The 25,127-nt window shown below is 35.1% G+C and overlaps 1 protein-coding gene across 1 annotated transcript in view; it reads left to right on the top strand.

The window, feature by feature from the left end:
- The window catches only part of LOC141719468 (uncharacterized), a 32,480-nt gene extending 8,254 nt beyond the window's left edge, over positions 1-24,226 (top strand). The window contains exon 2 of the mRNA XM_074521850.1: positions 24,084-24,226. Coding sequence (XP_074377951.1) covers positions 24,084-24,226 — 143 coding nt within the window. The remainder of the gene's footprint in view (positions 1-24,083) is intronic.
- Positions 24,227-25,127: the final 901 nt, after the last annotated feature.

The following is a 25,127-nucleotide window of genomic DNA, read 5'->3' as shown; positions in this document are numbered from 1 at the left end:
GTATCAGTGCCTTCTGATTAACGAACAAATCAAAATCCTAGACTTTTGTGATTTTTCAACTCCTTGAAGTTTTATTCATTCAAAAATTCATAATGACTTCACAAAAAGTTGGAACCGTTAAAATTCCACAATTTGATAAAGAGAATTATATTATGTGAAAGAAGAAGATGCTCTTGTTTTTACAAGTGGCAAATCCCAAATATTCAAACTTGTTAAAGAAGGGGATAAAAACTCCGATGGTTATTGAACCGGAGGTGATAGTAGATGATGTTGTGATCACCAAAGCGAGAACCTATCCTAAAGATCCTGAAGATTTTACTCCTGATGAAAAGGAAGAAGCCTCCTTGGATGCCAGCCTTCAATTAATTTTAATTGATTCCCTTGATCCCTTGATGAACAGACATGTGATGAACTGTAAAAATTCCAAACACATGTGGGAAACTATTGAGGTGATCAATGAAGGCACAGAGGAAGTTAGGGAGAACAAGTTGGAGATCCTAACCTCTGAATATGAACATTTTAAATCAAATCCAGGAGAAGGAATTACTGAAGTGTTTGAGAGGTACAATGCGTTGATCAACAACCTGAACATCAATGGAAAATTTTATTCAATCAGGGAGGTCAACAAAAAGTTCCTTTTAACACTGCCAACTCATCTTGAACATAGAATCACTGCCATTAGAGAAGCTAGAGATCTGAGTGAGATTTCTTTGGACAGGCTCTATGGAGTGTTAAAAACCTATGAGTAGGAGCAGATTCAACAGAAGGAAGTCTACGGGAAGGATAGAATGGTCAGCACATCTACTGCACTTGTAGCTGAAGGTCAACAACAACAACAATCTCAATAATTGGAGAGAATGGTACAGTGTTCCAAGGCTCAGGAAAATATGTTAGTAGCAGAATATGATCCTCCTACTACAAATCAATCAAGTGAAGATTTTTATTCCTTGGAAGAGCTGGAGCAATTGGAAGACGAGTCAATGGCCCAAATTGTCAAGAGATTCTCCCATGTCAGATTCAAGAGGAATCCCAAGTTTAAGTACAAGTCCAACTACAACAAATTCCAGAAAGGTGGATCTTCATCCTCTAACACCAGCAGTGGTGGATACAAAACAGGGATGGTTGATCGGAGCACCATCAGATGCTATAACTGCAATGAGTTGGGACACTTTGCCACAGAATATAGGAAGCCAAAGCAAGTAAGAAAGAACTCTGAAAGGGCTTATCTGGCAAAGGGAAGAAGCTGAGATGATACTGACAGTGAAGATGAAGAAGAAGGAAATCTTGCTCTTATGGCTATTGATGGAAAAGCTTCATCGTCAAGAATAGAGGTAAAACTTTCTGATGCTGAAATGGTTTATCATCTAAGAGGCAACTTAAATAATGCACGTCGTGATAATGAACTGTTAAGTTTACAGATCAAAGACCTTGAGAAAGAGGTCAATGAATTAAGACTTGTGCATATTAATCAAGATAAATTAAAAAAACAAGTATCTTTTCTAGATAATAGAGTTGACTGTTATAGAAAACTCGAAACTATTCTCAAAGACAAGATCACCGGTCTTGAGACTAAGGTTAGAGCCTACTTCAATTCTTGTTCGAAGGCTAAAGAGTTCTACAGTAAGCAAGCTGTTAATCAAACATCTGGAATAGGTTATGATTACAATGCTGCTATTGGAGAATTAGGCATAAACTCCCCTCCTCATGTCTGTGCTAAAGGGAGGGAAGTACCACATGTGTTTAAGGGTGTTGATGAACCCCTCTATAAACCATCAATTGTTGAAGCATTTGATGCGACCTCTTCTATTATCCAGGAAGAAATACGTGCTGAAGATCATGCTAATGAGAAGGTTGTTTCCAAGTCAAGTGTGTCGAAAGTTCCTGTCAAAGTTGTGAAATCAACTGAGACTAACTCAGACACACATGAGTTGGATTACAAAAATGCCATGTCTGCCATGCATAAATTGCCTGCTATTAATTACTCTCATAAAGCATGTGGTGTTTCTAATTGTATGTCTTGTGCTTTTAATATGATGTATGCTTATTTTAATGGTAAGCATGTTTCTAATGATAAGACTACTCCTCGTCAGTATGTGAATAACAAGAAGCATGATAGGTCTAAGACTGCTAGTCCTTCTATGGCTAGAAAGGAGACATTTATGCCTAAGCTTAAACAGAAATTTGTTAAGGCTGTTTACAAGGTCAAATGTTCAGTCATTGAGAAAGTTGAGACAATTAAAATTAAAAATGTTGTTTTGCCTGACAAAGGACAGTTCTACAAGAATGCCGGGCCCAACCAAGTTTGGGTTCCGAAGAAGGGTTAATCCATTTGTGTTGCAGGGCATTAAAACAGGTGAAACCGGGAGTGTGGATTCTTGACAGTGGATCATCAAGACATATGACCGGAGATAGAGCCCTGCTATCAAATGTGGATTGAGAAAGCTGGCCCCCTGGTTACCTTTGGAGATAACAGCAAAGGTTTATCCGAGGGATATGGCTGTTTTCAAGTTGGTAATGTTATCATTAAACTTGTAAATAGTTTCTATATTTTTGCTATATTTATATAAGTTTTTATTTATATTTTCTGTAATTGTAAATATTGTATGATATATGAAATTGAATGTTGATATCTTGTTGATAGATATTTGGTATTTAATTCATTGATATTTATTTTTATTATTATTATTTGTATTGTATTTTTTTTATTTTATTTTAAATTTTATGCAACATAACAATTAGTATCTAAAGTACTTGACAAGTATCGGTCAATGATATGTTGTTAACACTATGTTGCAGATATTTGTAAGCTTTTGACATGAATGAGAATTACTTAGACTTTACCCTAAGTGATCAATGTTTTATCAAAAACTCATTCATATTAAAAAAAACAAAATCAAACTTCTTTCTACATTAGTGATTTTTTTTTATATTTCATGTAAAATCCTTTGAAATCACTATTGTACATCATTTCTCTCAAAAGATTAAATGTATAATTTTCATTCATTATAGATCTTAAGTACATTTTTTTCTCTCTATTACCATATGTTCTGTGATACAGGTTCAGTCTCCAATGACTTTCTTTCATTGACAGTCATGAGGTTGAAAACCCACAACATCTATCCCAGACTGTAAAGACAAACACAGATCAGAACCAACCAACACTCTCTTACCACTAAATGTAGTATGAATGAGCGTGAGGGAGATAGTGCCTTAGTGCACCACATAAGGAAGATTCTGTAGTCAACCCAGTAGCTCTGTCTCCTACAAAGATGAGTAGTATTTAAACCGAGACAACTGCTAACCCCCATACATCTTCTCAAAAAGATGTAATGGTTGAAAAAGCACAAAAACAGTTACTAGATTCATTCTCTCAACAGGGTGCGTCTATTGAAATTTGCCTGTCGGCCAAGGTATCCTATGTAGTGTCACCACCTCAAATATAAACAATTCTTAATGCACAAGGAAAGGTTACACACACAAAGGATGAGTTGATGGAAACAAGAGTTTCGACCATTTTAAGGTCAGATTCGATTGTTCAAGGTTCGTTAATGGACCAATTGCCTTTACAGGTGTTAGGAGAGGATACTGATCCAAAAGCCATATGTCAGTGGTCAGTGTCTACCTCCCCAGGCTTAAATCCCCTGGATGCATCTGCGGATAGTGGATCTGACATAGGCACAGATCGACAACTTGTTGACAATGATTCAGATATTACCTGATGAGTCACAAGGAAATGTCTTCACAGACATTAGAAGGGAACTTTGATCTTTATGCTAAATTCGTTGGATCATTGTTTACCTTCCCAGAATTCAAATCTGGAACCCTAAAAGGGAAACTAACAACTTGTAGATTATGACTCAGATTCATCTGACGAGTTTAACAAGGATGGGGATTTGCGAACTCCCATTGCACCACCTGTGACCTCCTTAAGGATGGCTAAGGTGATTTTCCTTGCAAGTACAGCTGGATTATGGAGCTATGAGAGAAGAGTGATACACTTGTGAGAATGAGTGTAAACACGAGTGGAGAGAAGAGTGAAACACATGTGAGGTACACTAAACAGAATCACACACTCACAGTGAGGAAGAAAGAGAAACTTCTTGTTATTTCTTTTCCAACCAAGTGAAATATGAGAACTCCTTCAGACGACGGCATACATTCCTTCTTTAAGGGGGAGATAAAAGCTTAAGTAATAGTTTGGAGGATTCCTCAACTAAGGGGGAGAAATAACAGGGAGGAAGAAAAAGATCATATGTACACTACACCACACCATTGTTGTTTGTAACTATGGATCCTATTGTACGGGAGAGGTGGTAAACACAAGGTGATTTTCTAGTAAGGGAAGAAGCTGTTTTCAAAAGGAGAGTACCATTGGTTTTTATCTGCGGATCCTATTGTACGGGAGAGGTGGTAAACGAAGGTGATCTTCTTTAATCAGTTGATTCTCATAGGGGAGAAGCAAGTGAGATATGGGCTTATCAATAGGAAATGTGGTTGTACAAAAGAAGATGAAGCTACTTGAAGATATGTTCAGTCTAGAGGAACATCTATTTGGAATCTGGAAAAGGTTAAATGTTATCCAGAACTTTTCTGCTATTTACTTTGCATTTCTGTTTATATCTTTTTCTTATTTGTTAGTTGAGTTATCCTCTAGATATTTGTGTGTTATTATCTAACAAACAAATAGGGGGAGATTGTAAGGCATATGTCATAGCCTATTTGTATATTCGAGGATTCAACTCAACTCAAATAAGAATGTAATAAGTAAATAGTGGATCTACCGTCAGAGAGATCTCGCAAAGTAACATCTGTCAGAGGATTCAGAAACAAGGTTCATCTACATACTTGAGGAGTTAATTCACTGGAAGAAGCTCAAGGAATTGATCAAGCCTCAGTGATACAAATCAAGATTGTGGATTTAATCAAGTGACAGAGATCTCGTCAGAGTATCATTAATTACAGGGATTTAATCTGAAGAAAATCAAAGTGTCGAAGTCAAGACATGAAGAAACGTCACGGAAGTTAGTCACTCATGAACCAGACAGTGCATCGAGTGTCAACATTGAAGTGGTGGAATTGATTCGTATATTTCAGTGATTTTCAGAAGATATACAGAAGAATAGATGTTGCTCAAGATTAGTATTAATTCTCTATTAATTAATTAAGTCATATAATTTAATTAAGAGAATAAATTATATCTGCATAGATTAATTTATTTGATTAATTGAATTAATTGATTAATTAATTCTGAATTAATATTAAGAATTTTCAAAATTTAAATTGGTTTAAAAATCTGTTTTAATTCAACAAGACAACTGATTGTATTAGTATGACAATCGGTATGACAATCAATAGTCATACCGAAAGTCATGCTAATTCAAAAGGATTGTCTTACCAGAATTATTATAGGATTTAAATCTATTTATTTTCAGCAAAAACAATCTGTTTGAACTACTATGACAATCGGTATGACAATTGATTGTCATACCGAAAATCTTGCTAGTTCATTCTGATTGTCTTGCTAGTTCTAAACAATAGTCCTACCGAAAGTTCTAATGGAATTTGATAGTCCTACCGATAGTCTTGCTGAGCCAAAGAGATTGTCATTCTAGTTCATTTCAGTTCGGCTGTTGATTAAAAAGAAGCAGACAATCAGCAGTTCATATTATTCAATCAACAATACAGAACCCGAGAACAAAAGAAAAAGAAGCAGAACAATATTTCATCTTCTCTGCAAAACTTCAAGATCAATTTCTAGATTGTAAAGTTAAATCCAATCAACTAGAAATCTTTATCTTGTTCTTGTGTAACAATCTAGCGGATCAAAATCCCTAGACTTAATCTCAAATCGCGTTTAGCATTTGATTCTAATTATTGCAAAAATAGAAAAAGTTCATGTCGAATTTATTCTAAATTTGTGATAATTAATTTGAGATGAATTCCTTGTAATCGATACAGTTGTTGTAACACCTTTCAAGTTTAATAATATTCTTATTTAACTTGAATTTTGTTTCATATTTTTTATTCCACATTTATTCGATTATTCGGTACTGTTCGTATTCAACCCCCCTTCTACAAACGCATTGGGACCTAACACTCGAGATTATAAACAATCACCTTTGAAACTCCCTCGACATCGAAAATTGAATCTGGGATTTCATTCTAGACGTCATCGTTATTAGAATTCTATGCTTGCATCGCAACCTTCCTCGTATAGTAATACGGCTCTCTATTGATAAGAAGGAATAAGTATTCAATAGGTAGATAATCGACTTAATTAGCCTATCAATGATAACTTATACACCACCATGGCCCGATTAGTGGTACTCACTCTCAACATCCATTCCAATACAACTCTCACGGTTATAAGTAATCGGCTCATTATTCGCAGAATCATTCCTGCATTACTATGGCCCACCGTTGACCTACTGTAGTCATTCATTTTCCATGAAGTTTTAATAGCTAACCATACGGAGCCCATTCATATCAAATCGAATCCTTCTAAGGAGGTAACATAATCACCATTCATGATCCGTGAAGAACATTCATGATCCTGACGTACATACATGACATGAAGCAGATAAAATTGCAGAAGAGTTTCAATCAAAGCAACAATAGCAGGCTAATACCATTATTAACCATATTTCTTTACTGGGAGACATGAATCTCAAAGGTTCATTTAGTCATTTTGTAACATGGTCCTGGCTTATCTTAAGATAGTACATTCTAAGATAGATAGCCCGCTCATGGTGATTTCACGAATTAAACCTTTACCAAACTACTATTACGGTTGAGTATTGCACAGTCATCAGAAGGAATGTCAATCTTCCAAACCATAATACAACCTTCACGAGTTTAACCATCATCACTGTATTCCTCTGGCACGAGCACCTATAATTATCCTCTTATATTTAAAGTGTCGGCCACCTCTTTGGCCTTTCCTGATAGTAAAATTTCCTTACAATCAATGTCATTTTAACCACCTCTAACTAAATTTTCTACCTCATTTCAATCACTGCTTATGTGAAAATGCTTTTCTTAAATCCTGGTGAGAAAAAAAATCACCATTTTTCCATAAGTCATTGCCTTAGTCTTTAAATGTGAACATTGTCATGACTGACTCTCAATCATACTTAGGACGTCTCTTATCTTGGGTCCTTCTCATTTTCACCAATATCGACCTTCATTGGGTCGATCTATACTTTATTATGGTTCAACACGTGCCCACCAGGCATTATTATAATTATGTCATATTTTCTTTATCAAAATTTCTATTCTTGAGAAATTTGAATATTACCCTTTTCCTTGTAAAACCTTCAAGGTTATCCTTAAATTCTTCATCCGGTACTCCATAGGTACATGGCATATCAAGATACCATTTACTAATACTAGAACCATTATTTAAGTACTTTTGAAAAAAATTTCTACTGATCTTTAAAGGTTGTTGTTACCTTAATCATTTCCAATTCATACTGTCAAAACTCATACTGTCCCTATTAAGGGTGAAATGCCAACCTTTATGCATTCCCCTATGGTTCATCTTAAGTTATCGAAGTTATATCCTTAATTCCACCGTTAAAAAGGTACTTGCATCCTTCCATGGATAAATCAAGTCATATATCTTTGATAGATTATCTTATTCAATCATTCCCACCTCGATAGTCTATACCAATTTTACAATAGCATCCTTATTCAAACTGAGGTCAACCCTTTTGGCCTTCAAAAGATAACAATGGTTACCCGCTTTTCTTTCCTAATTTGGTAATGACAACAGGGATGTTCTAGAAGATATTGGTCATGTTCAACGTGAACTTCTTCTTAATAATTCCTCATTTACTTTTGTTGTTTATCTCAACAGTCATCTCAATGTTGGGATATCTTTCATACCTGGCATCTCCCTTTCTGGGTATCATGCCCCCGGTCTTACACTTCACATTTTTGAAGGTCACTTCCTTCATTCAATTTTACTAATTTCTTACTTTCTTACCTCCTCAGTCTATCTGCATCTCATTATTTATCCTTCAAACTATCTCAAGGTTTCCTCGAATCCTCCCAACTTACAGGGGATAAACTATATGTATCTCTTAAGCCTTCAACCATCAACTTTAACTCATGGTGAATTACCCTCATCCTAACGATTACATACTTTTCTATTTCTATTGCTACGAGTCTTTAGGGTTTCCTCATACCCAACTCCCTTATCATTCCTCAAACTCTATTGTCTTTATTTTCCTTTCCACTTCAGTTTCTTTTTTTTTCTTTTTTTTTCTTTTCTATTATAATCATTTCATGAACCCACTACTCATTGACTTCAAACATCACGTCATTCTGGGATTTTTGTTATCAGAACGAATCTTGACAACTTTTACAACTTAGCTTCATAATTCATTATACTCGTCCGCCTTTGTTCTGGCTCTAAAGCTTTTACACTATCTCCATAACCTTGGGAATTACTTTCCCAAAAACAATTGACTGAACTTTAATCAGTTTATTCTAACCTCTGGCTCCGTGCCTTTCTTGGTCTTTTACCAACGGGTGGCCTCTCTCTTAGGAGGGTAAGTGACAAAAACAGTCTTTTGTGATTCGTCCATCATTTAGAATCTCAAATGATTCCTATATTTCCTTTAGCCAGGCTCTCGCCTCTACTGGGTTCGCTTGTTCCTTGGAACTCTGAGAGCTTAGCGACTTAAAGGTCCTGAAAGAATTTCCCACCGCACTGTCTCGTCAGGGTGGTGGTTGGGGATAATAGTCTAAGTTCTTTTTAGACAGGTCCATGAATTGCCGTATAGGAGTACCGTCTCGGGTCTCCTTTCCTTACTCGACTTTCTGTTTCCTTAGTATGAAATGTTTCATCCTTCTCCCATACTTGGCGTTTTCTTATACGTTAAAATCCTTATTTTCCACTTCATTATGTTATGGGCTCCTTCTTTTTTAATGGCAACCTCCCTGACTATCACATTCGGGGTTTGCCCTAAATCTTATTCCTCGAGCTATGGATTTCATCTAAGATCCAATCCTTAAGCTCTTAAACGTTTGGAACCCAAATTCTGTAGGAATACCTCGTTATTCCCTTATCATCTTTCTTGGTATTAATCTCTTCTCCAATCATTGATTCTCTGCCTTCATTCATCACTTTTTCTTGGCACAATATGATCTATTTCGATAATTCGGGCTGTATTGCAATCTCAAACAGTGTTTAGGTACCGGCTCCGGTTACCTTCACTTCTATTTCTATTTTCTCAAAATCTCTTATCAACTCTCCCAAAGACATTTTCATCTTGAGTTTCTCCTTTATACTAAGAGCATTAGCCACCATTTTGGCTTTCCCTGGATGATAAAGAATCTCATAATCGTAATCCTTGATTAGCTCTGACCACCTCCTCTGGCACATGTTGAGCTCTTTCTGTGTGAACATGCACTAGAGCACTTATGGCTTGTGTAAATCTCGCACTTCTCTCCATACAAGTAGTGCCTCCAATCTTTAGGGCAAAACTATTGCCACGAGCCCAAGCTCATGGGTGGGGATGTCGAATTTTATATTCTCTTAATTATCTTGACGCGTACGTGATTACCTTGTTGTGCTGTATAAGAAGCACCCTAATTCCTTATGTGAAGCATCACTATAAATCATAAAATATCCTTTTCCATCCGGAAACGCCAACATAGGAGCCGTCACCAACCTTTGCTTCAGTTTTTGAAAGCTGCTCTCGCATTTCTCTCTCCATTCGAACTTCTCAGTCTTATGAGTAAGCCGCGTTAAAGGGGCTACTATCTTTACGAACTTGAACGAACCTCCGGTAGTGACCGACCAATCCTACCTCTGGTAGTTTCCCTAACCATGGTTATCAATTCCTCACTGGTCCTTTATTCATTCTTGTCAGGATCCCCCACGGGATCCTCCTCAGCACCAATCCCTTCTTGGACAACATCCTCAAATGCTACATCCTCAATATGAACATCATCCGGTCCCTCGTTAGGACGTTCTATCGGATCCATAATCTGATCTCCAATAAGTAATAAAACATCATCGTGTTATTGCTCCTCAACCTCAGGGTTCGGAGTCCCGCTACCATATACGATAACGAACTATGCTTCTATCACGATATTTATAAGGGTTCCTATAAGGGTTTTAACTGTCAGTACTACGTTAGGTAGTCCGACTATGAACTTGGCAAGAGTTCTTATTATCTTAGTGAAATTATTATTTTAACGTCATATCATCTCTGAGGTTTATAACGCTTAGCTCTGATACCATTTCTGTAAAACCCCCAAATCCGGGGTCGGGGATCCGGGTTATCACGAGTTCCAATTCCCTTAACAACTCTTAATCTTAATAAACAACCAACCACTGCGTACCGTGACCCCACAATATACACACACACCACAAGTTATAGTCTCAGAGATTAATACCAAAAATATAAAAAGTTATTTTATTCCACAATTATAAGTCATTACGCCTCAAAAGGGTTTCTGAATAAATTTACATATTCTTTGCCATTATTACAATTCATAAATATACATAAGTCTGGTACAACAAAAGTTGAAAGCCTAGCCTATTGGTAGTTCCTACCTCAGCTACAACGGCATCAACGCCTAGAGGAAACTGCAGAATGTTTCCTAACCGCTCACGAATTGGGAGCCTGATCTTGTTCATCTTGTCTATCTATTGTTGTATGATGAAAGAAGAAAGCAAGGGTGAGCAACAAGCCCACCGAAATAATATGTATTATAATTAACAATATATGAGCATTCTCATTGTACTCATGAAAGTCTTGGTCAAGAAGAAATGAACCAAGTTTGTTATTTTAATGCGACGAAGTCGCAAAATATTCAGTATATATATACATATATACATTTCACAATCTTTGAAATCCTCTGACATGTATAATATACACAGAGTTCCAGTTCATAACTGTATAAAATATCGTTGCAAGGTGATCTCATATATCTAACCTTGTCTCAACGTTTTTCTGAAAATCTTTGTCATGCATAAGATAATCACTTACTAGATATAAGTTGAAAAGAGAAGTTACAAGATACTCCAATATACTTATATCTTTTTCGAATACTACTTGAACTACCACCGTTCAAGTTATAATTAGTTTCGAAAGTTCATCACACAGATGAGACTACAAGATAAGACTTCATTAGATTCAATCTTTGAAATATTATTGAATGAAATGAAGTTACGATATACTTCGTTAAGTCCTGATATATATATATATATATATATCCATATATATCTCTCATGCATTTCCTGAAAACCTCTGTCATGTAAAGTATGAACAGAGTTGCCATATCCAATGAATTTGGAAAGAAAAGAATTTTGGCATAAACCCGATATCTTGCTGATCAGGGAAAGATACGAATAAGTAACCTTTTCTACTGTAGATGGATGAATTCCTCGCCGGTCATCACCCTGGCCGCATTAGGACCTTACGCTAGACCGTTACTCGGCCACTCACGCGTGGATGGACTGTCACCCAGCCTCTTAGACCTTCATAGACCGTACCCCGGCCTGTCGCTTATGCCGACTCAATTAGATGGACTTACTTCTCGAACATTGGGCAAGTAATCAAATTGTTTTCTCAAAACAGCAACCACGTTGCGAATATAAAATACACCACAGAGCCGGATCCCTTAGATTTTTGAGCGAGTATTCAAGTCCCCTTCGAAAGAAAGATCTTAAATTTGAACACGAGTTTTAAAATCATTTTGAAGACTCGAAAACATTTTTAAGAATGTTTGGAGTAATGCTGATTTAACGAAATAAATCAGTCCCAATATATTAGAAAATATCTGAATATTATTATTTAAATAATATTCCCATAAGGAATAATCTTTATAAAAATAATTGAAGTAGAAGTTTTAAAATTCATACTTGAAATGAATAATAAATAACCAAAGATATACTTGTGCGAAAGTACGATCTTTATTTGAATAATCGAAAATAAGTTTGATTATCGAAACATTATTCTTTAATAAAATAAAGAATATTATTTAATAAATAAGCGGAGTCATAAGTCCACGAATGAATATTCAAAATAATGTTCATTAAATAAAATAAACGGAGTCATAAGTCCTCGAATGAATATTCAACTAATAATATTCATTAAATAAAATAAACAGAGTCATAAGTCCTCGAATAAATATTCAACTAATATTCATTATTTAAAATAAAGTTATCGAATAAACCTTATTCGATTAATAGTTTTGAAAACTATATCTATATATATATATATAAATATATATATAATATACCCGGGAACATCGACTCCCGGTTTAGAAAATGTTCACCTTTGGGTCCCCTATACTATGGGTGTACGCAACTACTGGTTATCTCTAGCATAGGTATTATGCAACTTATAAGATTTGGAATCAACAATTAGATATCAAGATTACAAAACAGGCATGCATATAAATATCATATCACATGCTCCAATATATCGCAAGACTTTGCTAATAATAATCATGCACTTATCACAAGATAATGCATATACATATATACATCACAATAACAGTATAACGGGTAGAAAACTTGCCTGAGTATTCCGGGGTAGACTTAAGCTTAGAGTGGGTCCGGTAACCTATGAACAACAATATAAGCCGGAATTAAACCACGATCGATTAAGAAACTAGACTTTAACCATTTAGAGCCCTAACGTTCGCTTTCGCGCTTAACGATTCACTTAAGTCGCTCGAGTACCCTCGGCTCCACCATTTTTAATAAATTAACCATTAAGAGTTTTAAGGCGATTCTTTCGCGAGTACCCTACCAACTGTCTAATACATTTCACATAATTGTTTCATACCCCAATTAGTCATTTAAAGTCCTTAACCAAGGTTTCAAAGTAAGGCGAGGGGTAATGGTTCGGTCGCGAAACACCGTTACTTAAAACGGTCGTTTCTCCTAAACCGTACATCGGATTCAAGCGAACCACATATCAAAACGAAGCTCGTAACATGAACTATCTAAACATGGCAATGGTAAGAATCTACCGGTGAGTGCACGGGTCCTTAAGTTAAGAACAAAAACAGTCTAAGGAAAATTGGGCATTATGACGGCTATAACTTAGCAATTCCCAAATTTTTACCCAATCAATTCAATATTAAACCACCACCAATCAACACCATTCCACCATCATTCAACTACAAATCAACCATACAACCAAACTTCATCCAAATCCTATTGAATTAGTCCATTACTTCATATTTTATCCATCTTATTCAATCACAACAAGAGCTACTAACTATACTTAAGGTTCATCAACCAACAACCAAGATTTATAACCCAAAATCATTATAATTCCAACCAAACTCTAATTTTACAAGAATCATGCTCTCATGAAATATACAAACAAAACCAAACCTAATATTTAAAGTAAAGTTAGGGTTTGGAGGGGTTATACCTTCCTTGGAGAGTGGAGAATCACTTAGGAAGCCTTAAATAACCACTAACTATCTCTACTAAGCTTGGATCTTGAAGAAAACATAAGAAAACACAAAGTTAGTTTCTTGAAAATACTATTCACCAAGAACTTTGATGAATTGATTAGCTATGCTAAACATGGAATCTTGAGCTTAAACTTGTGGCCCATCTAAGTTATGAATTATGGAAGCTAAAGAAACAAACCTCTTGATTTTTGAAGGTGTGTAGCTTGAGTTTTGAAAATTTTCCTTTGCTTTTCATGGAAAAGCCGAGAGCAAGAATGAGGGGGGAGAAGAAATGCTTCTTGTTTTGTTGCCTAGGTATTTGTGTGATGATTTGATTGTTAATTAGGTTATTACCATGATAAATGTTATGTGGTTCACAATCAACCAACAACACACTTCTTTTTATCATGCTTAGGTCATCATTCTTATGTCATCTTCCCATGCTTGTCCTCTTCTTATTGGTTTGATGACATCATCATCCCTAACCTCCTTGATTAACTCCTAATTGCTTGCCTAATGACAGCTGATCTGTTATACGTCTCGCTTAACTTTCGTTCTCGTTTCCCATTTGAGGGATCATACCCGGGATCTTATTACTTGGGTTTCCTTAACCTTTCTCAAAAAGTCCAAAAATTTTGGGGTTATTACAGACACTATAGCTAGTATGTAGGTGCTTATTATAGAATAAGTTCACTGAACATGACTCACACAGCTGAACAACTGATGGAGTTCACTCACATGTCAGCAGTTGTTCACATAGTGATAGTTGTACAAGTATCCTTAGACTTGAGGTCATCATAGTCATCTTGTGTACACTAAACTATGCTTTGGTTTAGTTCTTAGTCTCAAGGGACAATTATAAGGGCTCTACTGGGTATAGGAATATGTACACGAAGATAGTGTATGATCAATAAAGGATCTACCCCTTCCAGTGTAGGAAGAGAATGTTCAATGCTGATATACTTATGTTAGTTCAGGAATCTCTGGCCAGAGTGAATGAAATTAGAAAGGAGTTTCTAATTTACATTAAATAGAACTAAGCATAGTAAATAGGAAAGCAAGTGATTAAATAAGATAGGCTTGACACAAGTTCCATACCTTGTATTTAATCGTGACATTGCAGGGTAGAAGGAATTAATTGTACGGTAACTACTCACTGAATAGGTTCTTGGTATTCTAAGCAGTGAATTCGTATTATCCGGATAGTCGCGATATGCTGAGAAGTATCCCTCACGATGTAGAATAAATATGATTAATTAATTAATCATATTTAATGAATTAGATAATTTATATAAATAATGATAAAATAGTTTTATTATTATTTATTTCTACTACCGGCTTAATATTGAACATACAGGGTCACACCATAAAAGAGAATGATTTAATGGTGGAGAAATTAATTAATAATGGCTGATAATTATTTATTTATGAAATAAATAATTAATTGGAAAATTTAATAATTGATTAAATGAGATTTAATTGATTATAAATTAATTAAGAAAAAGTTCTTAATATTATTAATTAAGAATTTAATTTTTGGAAATTAAATCAAGTAAGAGAATTATTTCTAAAGTGTTTAGAAAAAGGATTAATAATTGAAAGGTGTTTTAATTATTAGTGAGAATAATAAAGGGTTAATAATAATAATATTTTATGGGAAAATTTTCAGCTGAAAATTTTGCCTATAAATATACTATTATAGACCCTATTTTTGCCTCAACCAAAAAAATTTACAAAACCCTAATTCTCTCCATCTCCTCCTCCTTCATTACATCGTTCTTTTGGTGGATACCGGTGGAGTACTTCACACTTGAGGAGCAGCTGCTAAGGATCTCTGTTCATCATTTTTGGATCGCCATTAAAGACCTCCATCTTTCCATTAACGTAAAGCTTCTTAAGGTAAACATACTGAACTACAAATTAAATATTATTTTTCGCATGGATCCTGTGGAGGGTTTCTGTTTTTTTTAAAATTTAAATTTACGTTTTTGCTGCGTTTATGTGCTAAAAACCCTTCAATGACATCAGAGCTACTTGCGAAAAGTTTTTAATTCGTTTATGTGTTTAACTGTTTTCGATATATGAGCATATACGTGATTCGCCATGATTTGATGTTGATATAATATGCTTATATATGTATGGTTTTGAATATATGATATTCATGTGAATTGTATAATCATAAGATGATTATGTAATCTTTATATATACTGATATATACATGATTTATGTTTGTTCTAATTATGAGAATCATATTAGATACGGATTCTGAATTGGCTGCTACAGATTTGCTGAAATCTGGGTCTGGTGTCTGATTTACGCAAACAAATACCCTATTCCATAGGTAAACGAGAGGCTGAACAAAACTGATAGTTGAAGCTATCAGCGACTCGTCTGTAAGGCGTTTGACGTCGTTTACTGCCCGTAAACAGTGATTCTTGGTTTTCTAATTTGATTCTGATTTTTCAGATTTTTGTCATATTTTCTTTTTATGATTAGATCATGGATAATATGATATGTTAAGATCAGATTATGTGTTTTAACATGCTTTTATGTGTTGTATGAGCATGGTGGATGGTTATGGCCTTTCGACCTTAGTGTAATGGTTTTGGTTTTGGTTTTAAATACGACTTGCATGTCGTCAATCTTTGTAATCATAAATCTCGAATGTAACTCGAGTTATTCTTGTAAGTTCATTAGATTAGTTTTACTTTCAATCATGTAATGTAATTGAAGACTCAAGAAGGCTATCCAATAAAGGTGATACAAAGAAGAAGATGAGGCATACAAGAAGTCTAAACAAAGAAGAAGACTTATATAATAAGTAGTTGTATTTATTTCCATCACCATATTAGATTGACCTTGATCTTTATCATGAGCTTGATAAAGATCACATAGGATGGGGCCATAACCAAACACATTTACTTTATTGCACTTTACATTTACTTGTTTATTTAATTTTATATATGAGATATATGCCTATGTTTACCATGCGATGATAGATTTATGTGAACTTAAATCAATATAAGGCGTGCTCTAGAAAATCTAGAATATGAATCATTTCTTGTCTTAACAATAAATATTATGAATAAGATCATGAGATTCTTGTGTTTATGAAACACGTAATTGAATATGAATTTTCAATATTGAGAGAAAGGATGATTTTGTCAACAACAGATTTCTATCTTTAAGAAAGGGTTATTAAGTGACGCCTCTTGACAATGCTCCACCCGATCTAAGAATCATCTGATTATCGATTATTGATTTGAAATATTTAATTTAAAAGGAAGAATCTCTTTATAATATGATAATGATTGTAACGTAATATAAATCCTCTAAAATTAAATAATATCAAGTAGTAATTGGCCAATGACACAACGGGCTTGTGTCGGTCATAGCCTTCCAACATGGTAGAAAGTGGTTCTTATTTTTAAATCATTGTCGTTTCGTGCTATAGCCGAGGGCTTGATTTCGAAATAAGAAATACTTGTCTATTACATAGAAATGTGTACATTGAATTAGAATTTAAAGGTCGGTAAGTGCTACAGCCGTGGGTCGTTGGAGACTGATTCAATTGTACGAAATGTTGGGCTAGACTTGACTTAGAATATTGAGTTTGTCGTGCCACAGTCGTGACTCAATTATTCAAGAGGCTAAACTTATATTAGGGAATAACATAAGATGTAATTGACAAGAGTTGTCTGCTTATTGAACATCACATGACGTTTCGTGCCACAGCCGAGGTTGTGTGATGGAATGTAGGATCCCTATTCCCACTAGCATTGTGAATGCTTAATTTTCACTTAGGGGTTAAAAAAAATTAGATAAACTAGTGGGAGACACTTATGAATAAAGATCCAATTCATATAGTGTTTTGAAATGAAATTGAATATTTGCTAAGTGTTGTTATGTGTTTATCATTTACAGATTTACTATATTCGTCATGTCTTCTGCACTATCACTCCGGAGCATACTAGATGCTCACAAGTTGACTGGTCCTAATTTAGCTGTTTGTTTTCACTGTAACAAGTTGGGGCACTAGAAGAGGAACTGCAAGGTTTAACTTGCAGAATTGAAGAAGAAGAAGGGCAGTAAGACTACCGCTTCTGATTCAGGCATGTTCATGATCGAAGTTAATATGTCACTAGGTCAAATTTCTACTTGGGTATTAGATACCGCCTGTGGTTCTCATATTTGCAATTCGTTGCAAGGACTAAAGGGAAGTAGGACTCTTGAAAAAGATGAGGTGATTCTACGTATGGGCAATGGAGCAAGGGTTCCGGCCATATCTGTAGGATCATTTAGTTTACATATGCCTACGGGCAAGACTATTATTTTGAATAATTGTTATTATGTTCCCTCTATTGTGAGGAATATTGTTTCTATTCCTATGTTGGATATAGATGGTTTTTCATTTGTTATTAAGAATAATGAATGTTCTATCCTTACAGATAATGTTCTTTTTGGACGTGGCATTTTAAACAATGGTCTGTATATATGTGACGTAGAGCATGATTTACTTCAGATTGAACAAACTAATAAAAGAAAACGAGATGATGAAAATCTGACCTATTTATGGCACTGTAGGCTAGGTCATATTAGTGAAAATAGACTGCGGACATTACATAAGGAAGGGTTACTTGACCCCTTTGATTTTGAATCATATCCTACATGTGAGTCTTGTCTATTGGGTAAAATGACCAAATCTCCATTTAGTGGACATGGAGAGAGGGCTGCAGATTTGCTAGGATTGGTACATACAGATGTATGTGGACCAATGTCTACGCAAGCCATGGGTGGATTTACGTTCTTCATTACTTTCATAGATGATAGATATAGATTCGGATATGTGTATTTGATGAAACACAAGTCTGAAGCCTTTGAAAAGTTCAAAGAATATAAACATGAAGTGGAGAAACAAACCAAACACAGTATTATAACTCTTCGATCAGATCGAGGTGATGAATACTTGAATGGAGAGTTTCTAGATTATCTCAAAGAAAATGGTATAGTCTTCCAGTGGACTCCTCCATATACTCCACAGTTAAATGGGGTATCTGAAAGGAGAAATCGAACTTTGTTAGACATGGTTCGGTCCATGATGAGCTATGCGAATCTTCCAGTATTCCTATGAGGTTATGCATTGGAAACCTCAGCATATTTACTAAATAAGGTGCCTTCCAAATCTGTTCCTCAAACACCATATGAGATATGGAAAGAAAGGAAACCAAGTCTTAAACACGTTAAGATTTGGGGATGTCCAGCTTATGTCAAGAAAGTTGACCCAGATAAGCTGGAATCTCAATCCGTAAAATGTAATTTTGTGGGATATCCTAAAGAGACTTTGGGGTATTACTTTTACACCGATCATCGGGTGTTTGTCTCCAGACATGCTACCTTCTTGGAAAAGGAGTTTATCCTTGAAGGAAACAGTGGGAGCAAAATTGAACTTGATGAAGTTCAAGAAGCAGAAACTACTACGGATCAAGTGGAAACACCTGTTCAGACTGAACAACCTTCTGTGGAACAGCCCATTCGTAGGACAGGGAGAGTGTCTCGCCAACCTGAGAGGTATTATGGCCTTATCATTGAGAATGACAATGAGTTGTCAATCATTGATGATGACGACCGTGTGACCTATAATGAGGCTATGAGTAGTGTTAACTCAGAGAAATGGCATAGTGCCATGAAATCCGAAATGGAATCTATGTATACCAACCAAGTATGGACTCTGGTTGAGGCGCCTGAAGGTGTTAAGCCTATTGGGTGCAAGTGGGTATACAAAAGAAAGATTGGGGCAGATGGCCAGGTGGAGACCTATAAGACCAGGCTCGTGGCAAAATGATTCAAACAAAGGCAAGGGATTGACTTTGATGAAACTTTTTCGCCTGTAGCCCTGTTAAAATCAATTCAGATTTTGCTTGCGATTGCTGCTTACTACGACTATGAGATCTGGCAAATGGACGTGAAAACGGCCTTCCTCAATGGGAAACTTGAAGAGGAAGTGTATATGACACAGCCAGAGGGTTTCCTTTCCAAGGGAAATGAACACCTAGTGTGTAAGCTGCTGCGAACCATATATGGTTTAAGGCAAGCTTCTCGTAGATAGAACATCCGTTTTGATGAGACAATCAAAGAGTTTGGTTTTATCAAAAACATAGATGAACCATGTGTCTACAAGAAGGTTAGTGGGAGCACGGTAACATTTCTTGTATTGTATGTGGATGACATACTTCTTATAGGAAATGATATACCGATGCTACAGTCAATCAAAGTATGGTTATCAAAGAACTTCACCATGAAGGACTTGGGAGAAGCATCCTATATTCTCGGTATGAAGATCTATAGAGATAGATCTAGAAGAATGATAGGTCTTACCCAGGGTACATACATCCAGAAAGTGCTTAAAAGGTTTAGCATGGAAAACTCCAAAAGAGGTCTTATACCGATGAGCCATGGAGTGTCCCTTTCCGAAAAATGTCTCCTAAGACACCTGAGGAAAGAGAGCGTATGAGTAAGATTCCATATGCTTCAGCAATAGGATCTATCATGTACGCAATGTTGTGTACAAGGCCTGATGTTGCTTATTCAATTAGTGTGACGAGCAGATATCAGTTCAATCCAGGTGAAGACCAGTGGAAAGCAGTGAAAAATATCCTTAAGTACTTGCGAAGGACTCAGGACATTTTTCTTGTTTTTGGTGGTGAATCTGAGTTGAAAATAGAGGAGATGTTAACGTCAAGAGAGTCGACACACATAACAACGTAGCAGACCCACTCACAAAGCCACTTTCTCAGAGTCACTTTGATCGTCATAAAGACAAGATGGGTATTAGATACCAGAGTGATTGGCTTTAGTACAAGTGGGAGATTGAAAGAGATATGTCCTAAGTCCAATCATGTATGAGGATTTAGGAATAACTTTTATGTAATCTGTTTTGATTTCATTGATATTAATAAAAGACTTGTTTTGTTTTTATTGCGGTCTCTATCTATTTAAATGTTTAAATAAGATATACCACAGTTTAGAGTAAAGCTTTTTATGGATTGTGATGAGATCATAATAATGAGACCTAAAAGATGATAACTCTAAACTTATATAGTTCCTGGTCGTAGGATTACTAACTGGTAATTAATAATCCGTAAAGATCGGTACATACTATGTTTGCTTCATTATGAATGATGTTTATTCTCATAGACATTTGTGTGGTGACAATATAGCTAGTATGTAGGTGCTTATTATAGAATAAGTTCACTGAACATGACTCACACAGCTGAACAACTGATGGAGTTCACTCACGTGTCAGCAGTTGTTCACATAGTGATAGTTGTACAAGTATCCTTAGACTTGAGGTCATCATAGTCATCTTGTGTACACTGAACTATGCTTTGGTTTAGTTCTTAGTCTCAAGGGACAATTATAAGGGCTCTACTGGGTATAGGAATGTGTACACGAAGATAGTGTATGATCAATAAAGGATTTACCCCTTCCAGTGTAGGAAGAGAATGTTCAATACTGATCCACTTATGTTAGTTCAGGAATCTCTGGCCAGAGTGAATGAAATTAGAAAGGAGTTTCTAATTTACATTAAATAGAACTAAGCATAGTGAATAGGAAAGCAAGTGATTAAATAAGATAGGCTTGACACAAGTTCCATGCCTTGTATTTAATCATGACAATGCAGGGTAGAAGGAATTAATTGTACGATAACTACTCACTGAATAGGTTCTTGGTATTCTAAGCAGTGAATTCGTATTATCCGGATAGTCGCGATATGCTGAGAATTATCCCTCAAGATGTAGAATAAATATGATTAATTAATTAATCATATTTAATGAATTAGAGAATTTATATAAATAATGATAAAATAGTTTTATTATTATTTATTTCTACTATCGGCTTAATATTGAACCTACAGGGTCACACCATAAAAGAGAATGATTTAATGGTGGAGAAATTAATTAATAATGGATAATAATTATTTATTTATGAAATAAATAATTAATTGGAAAATTTAATAATTCATTAAATGAGATTTAATTGATTATAAATTAATTAAGAAAAAGTTCTTAATATTATTAATTAAGAATTTAATTTTTGGAAATTAAATCAATTGAGAGAATAATTTCTAAAGTGTTTAGAAAAAGGATTAATAATGAAAAGGTGTTTTAATTATTAGTGAGAATAATAAAGGGTTAATAATAATAATATTTTATGGGAAAATTTTCAGCTGAAAATTTTGCCTATAAATATACTATCATAGACCCTATTTTTGTCTCAACCAAAAAGATTTACAAAACCCTAATTCTCTCCATCTCCTCCTCCTTCATTACATCGTTCTCTTGGTGGATACCGGTGGAGTGCTTCACACTTGAGGAGCAGCTGCTAAGGATCTCCGTTAATCATTTTTGGATCGCCATTAAAGACCTCCATCTTTCCATTAACGTAAAGCTTCTTAAGGTAAACATACTGAACTACAAATTAAATATTATTTTTCGCATGGATCCTGCGGAGGGTTTCATTTTTTTTTAAGATTTAAATTTACGTTTTCGCTGCATTTATGTGCTAAAAACCCTTCACAACATTGATGTGAAAGCCGGTAAGCTTACATTGAACGTAGGGGAAGAAAGAGTTGACTTTGATCTTGATCAATCTATGAAATAGTTATCAGTAAAAACCGAGTGTTATGTGGTGAATGTTGTGAAAGAAGTCAATGATCTTGCCTTTGAGGTGGAAGCTGAAATTGACGAGAATTCTTCTTTTACACGTGAGTTTTAAGGTGTGAATAAAGTGGAGGTTATACTTGGGCCATATGAAGCGGTCTTAAAATTTCCACCATAAAAATCAAAAGATTAAAAAGCGTCAAGCTAATGACGTTAAACAAGCGCTGTTTGGGAGGCAACCCAAGAAATGTCATCATTATTAGTATTATGTTAGATTTAACCATGTGTATAAGACTTAAGTGTGCATGAACTATGCAGGCGAAGGATAACAATTTCGATAAATGCAAGGGGCTTGATTTCAATTTCAAGGGTCTCCATGGAGCAAGTGTTTAGGGGAGCTTTTCTTCTTCTCCTTTTGTCTTATTAGTTCACTATATAGTATATTATTTGGATGTTATTGGTTAGTGATTGTTGTTCCTTGGGAACAAGTAACATGCTAAGTTGGGGGGTATGTTATGTGTGTATGAGTTATATGGTGGTGTATAAGTAGTAAAAAAAATATATAAAAAAATCAAACAAAATGAAAACATAAAAAAAATTGCATTGTACCATGTAGTTGCATTCCATTGCATATCATATATTGATCTCATATTCGTAGTAGTCCAAGTCAGTGACCGATGATGATAATATGTGTAGCTTGTTTTTGACTAATTCTTGCTAAGATCATGTTTTAATGATGTTACATGCGTAGTGTCACAAGTGCAAAAATTATTTCTTGACATGACTTTATTATGCTCTTGAACTAATACTTAGATATCCTTGTTTCTTGAGGGGTAGCAACTTGTTGATTATTAGAATTTTGACTATTCCTTTTTAAGCTTAGTACGTAAACGCTTAAGTTTGGGGGAAGCAGTGGGGTGTAAATGTCTTTAAAAAAAGAAAAAAATATATAGATGTGTGAATAGTAGCAATAAAGTACACGCAAAAAAAAGTTGTATGATTGACTAGGTTGAGCTCATTAATACTCGAGAAATTAAGTCTGAGGGGACTTTGTGCCTAGTAACCTAAAGCCTTTTACGGTTTGGGATTGCTGACCCAACGCTCGCTACATGGGTATTAGTGCATAAATCTTTAGGGATCTCGACCATTGCACAGTTAAATAATCCACTTATATATATGTGTATACAGTAAGTTTGTGAAGTCTTATGGCGATCGTAACTCACTTGCACTGAGGAGCCACCTAACCTTAGACCGAGCATATATAAAAACCATATATAGTTATAAAGTATAATTGTATCAATAAAGAAGACATAAAATTCCTTTGTTCACCCTGAATGATAGCTAGTGCTAAGTAACGAAGTGTTTAAGATCTATTATAGTTCTTAACTTGGGAGCTATTAACTTGCATGACTTGTCATGTTGAAACTTGTATGTATTTGTTCTTGGTTCAGTAGAGAGCATGTTGTTAATCTAGGAGCACACACACATATGTACTTGTGTTCGCTATGTAGTGATATTGTGGTGTGAGCTTGATGTGTCTAAACTTGTTGCATGTTCTGAAGGTAATATCTGATTTGGCATATACTATTATATTTGAGATCTTTTGTATTGTCGATCATTTAGGTGCATTCATGTAGTTGCATATTGCATGGCTAAAATGGATTTTGTGGGTACATTCACTATAGGCCCTCACGAGGCCTTACTCGTCCACTAGGGCTACCTTGGGGTTTAAAGGGCTTGTTGCATATGCCAAATGCAACCATGATCACCTTACAAAATTGGTATTAGATAATAATACATAGTAATCATATTACTCGAGGACGAGCAAAGGTTAAGTTGGGGGTATTTGATGCATGACTAATTTATAGTTCTTTTATGTCATGTTATGCTTCTTTTAACCTTGTTTTGTGATGCTTAAGTCCTAAATAATTAGTATTAGTTGTTATTTAACTTAGATAGATGCTAAGACTTAATTTTCTATGTTTATAGGGAATTATGGAAGAAGAAGGTGCAAAAGAGAGGAGTACATGATAAAAGAAGAAATTAAGGGAGTTCTGGACCTGAGCTTGGAGATTCAGGGCCTGAAGGAATCAGTGGAGAAAATGCACTTACCTCAGGGCCTGAGTTTGTGAGTTCAGGGCCTGAGAGAAGTAGATTTGAAGAATAAGGAGTTCAGGGCCTGAGCTCTTCTGAAGAGGCCCTGAGGACATCATTCAGGACCTGATGATGCTGAGGTTCAGGGCCTTAGCCTACAAAAATTATAATTCAAATAGATTTCTACTTTATTTTAAAATCTCTTTTAGTTACCTTGTATGATTGGAAAAAGGTACCATCTGAGTATAAAAACAATTAGTTAGGGTTTTATAGAGGGGGGGTGTATTGAGAGTGACTAGAGAGAACTTGAGCAAGGATTGAAGGGATTCACTCCAAGTTTGAGATATTTCATCAAGTTGTATCTTTCTTAACTCTATACTCTTGTAATCATGATTTTGGATATTAATATATGTTTGTTTTCTTCCTTAATTATGAGTAGCTAATTCTTAAATTCGAGAATTAGGTAGTACTCGTTTGTAATATATATTTGTTTAATTGTAGTGCAAATTTTCTACTTTGCTAATCTATCATTGAGGGCTTAACTCAATTAAAGGAGTCATGAACCTTTAATTGTATCTCTAGGAGTTGTGACGAATTGGGAGATGAGTCATAATTCTTGTTCATGATATGATATATATAGTTTAATTATTGATTGGGAGATTAATATGCGAGCTATGAAACTTATAATTCTTGGGTCTTAATAGTTTATAGTTATATTTCAATTGATCATGGGAGTGACATTGGGATATAGTTGTAGGCATTATTTTGTTTCTTGGGAGAGAACAATATAAACTTTGGAAGAATTGTTTTTAGCAAAGTAAGAGAAGTATAGATCGCAATACATCAACAATCATTGAACCAATTGAAGAACCCTAGTTCTCGGATTGTTTTTTCTTATTTATAAATCTTTGATTTGATTACTTGATAGTTTAATTTAGT

This window comes from Apium graveolens, chromosome 4 (genome assembly GCF_009905375.1).
Source record: "Apium graveolens cultivar Ventura chromosome 4, ASM990537v1, whole genome shotgun sequence".
NCBI classification, from domain to species: Eukaryota; Viridiplantae; Streptophyta; class Magnoliopsida; order Apiales; family Apiaceae; genus Apium; species Apium graveolens.
Note: the sequence above shows the minus strand (reverse complement) of the source record. Positions and strands in the feature narration are given on the sequence as shown.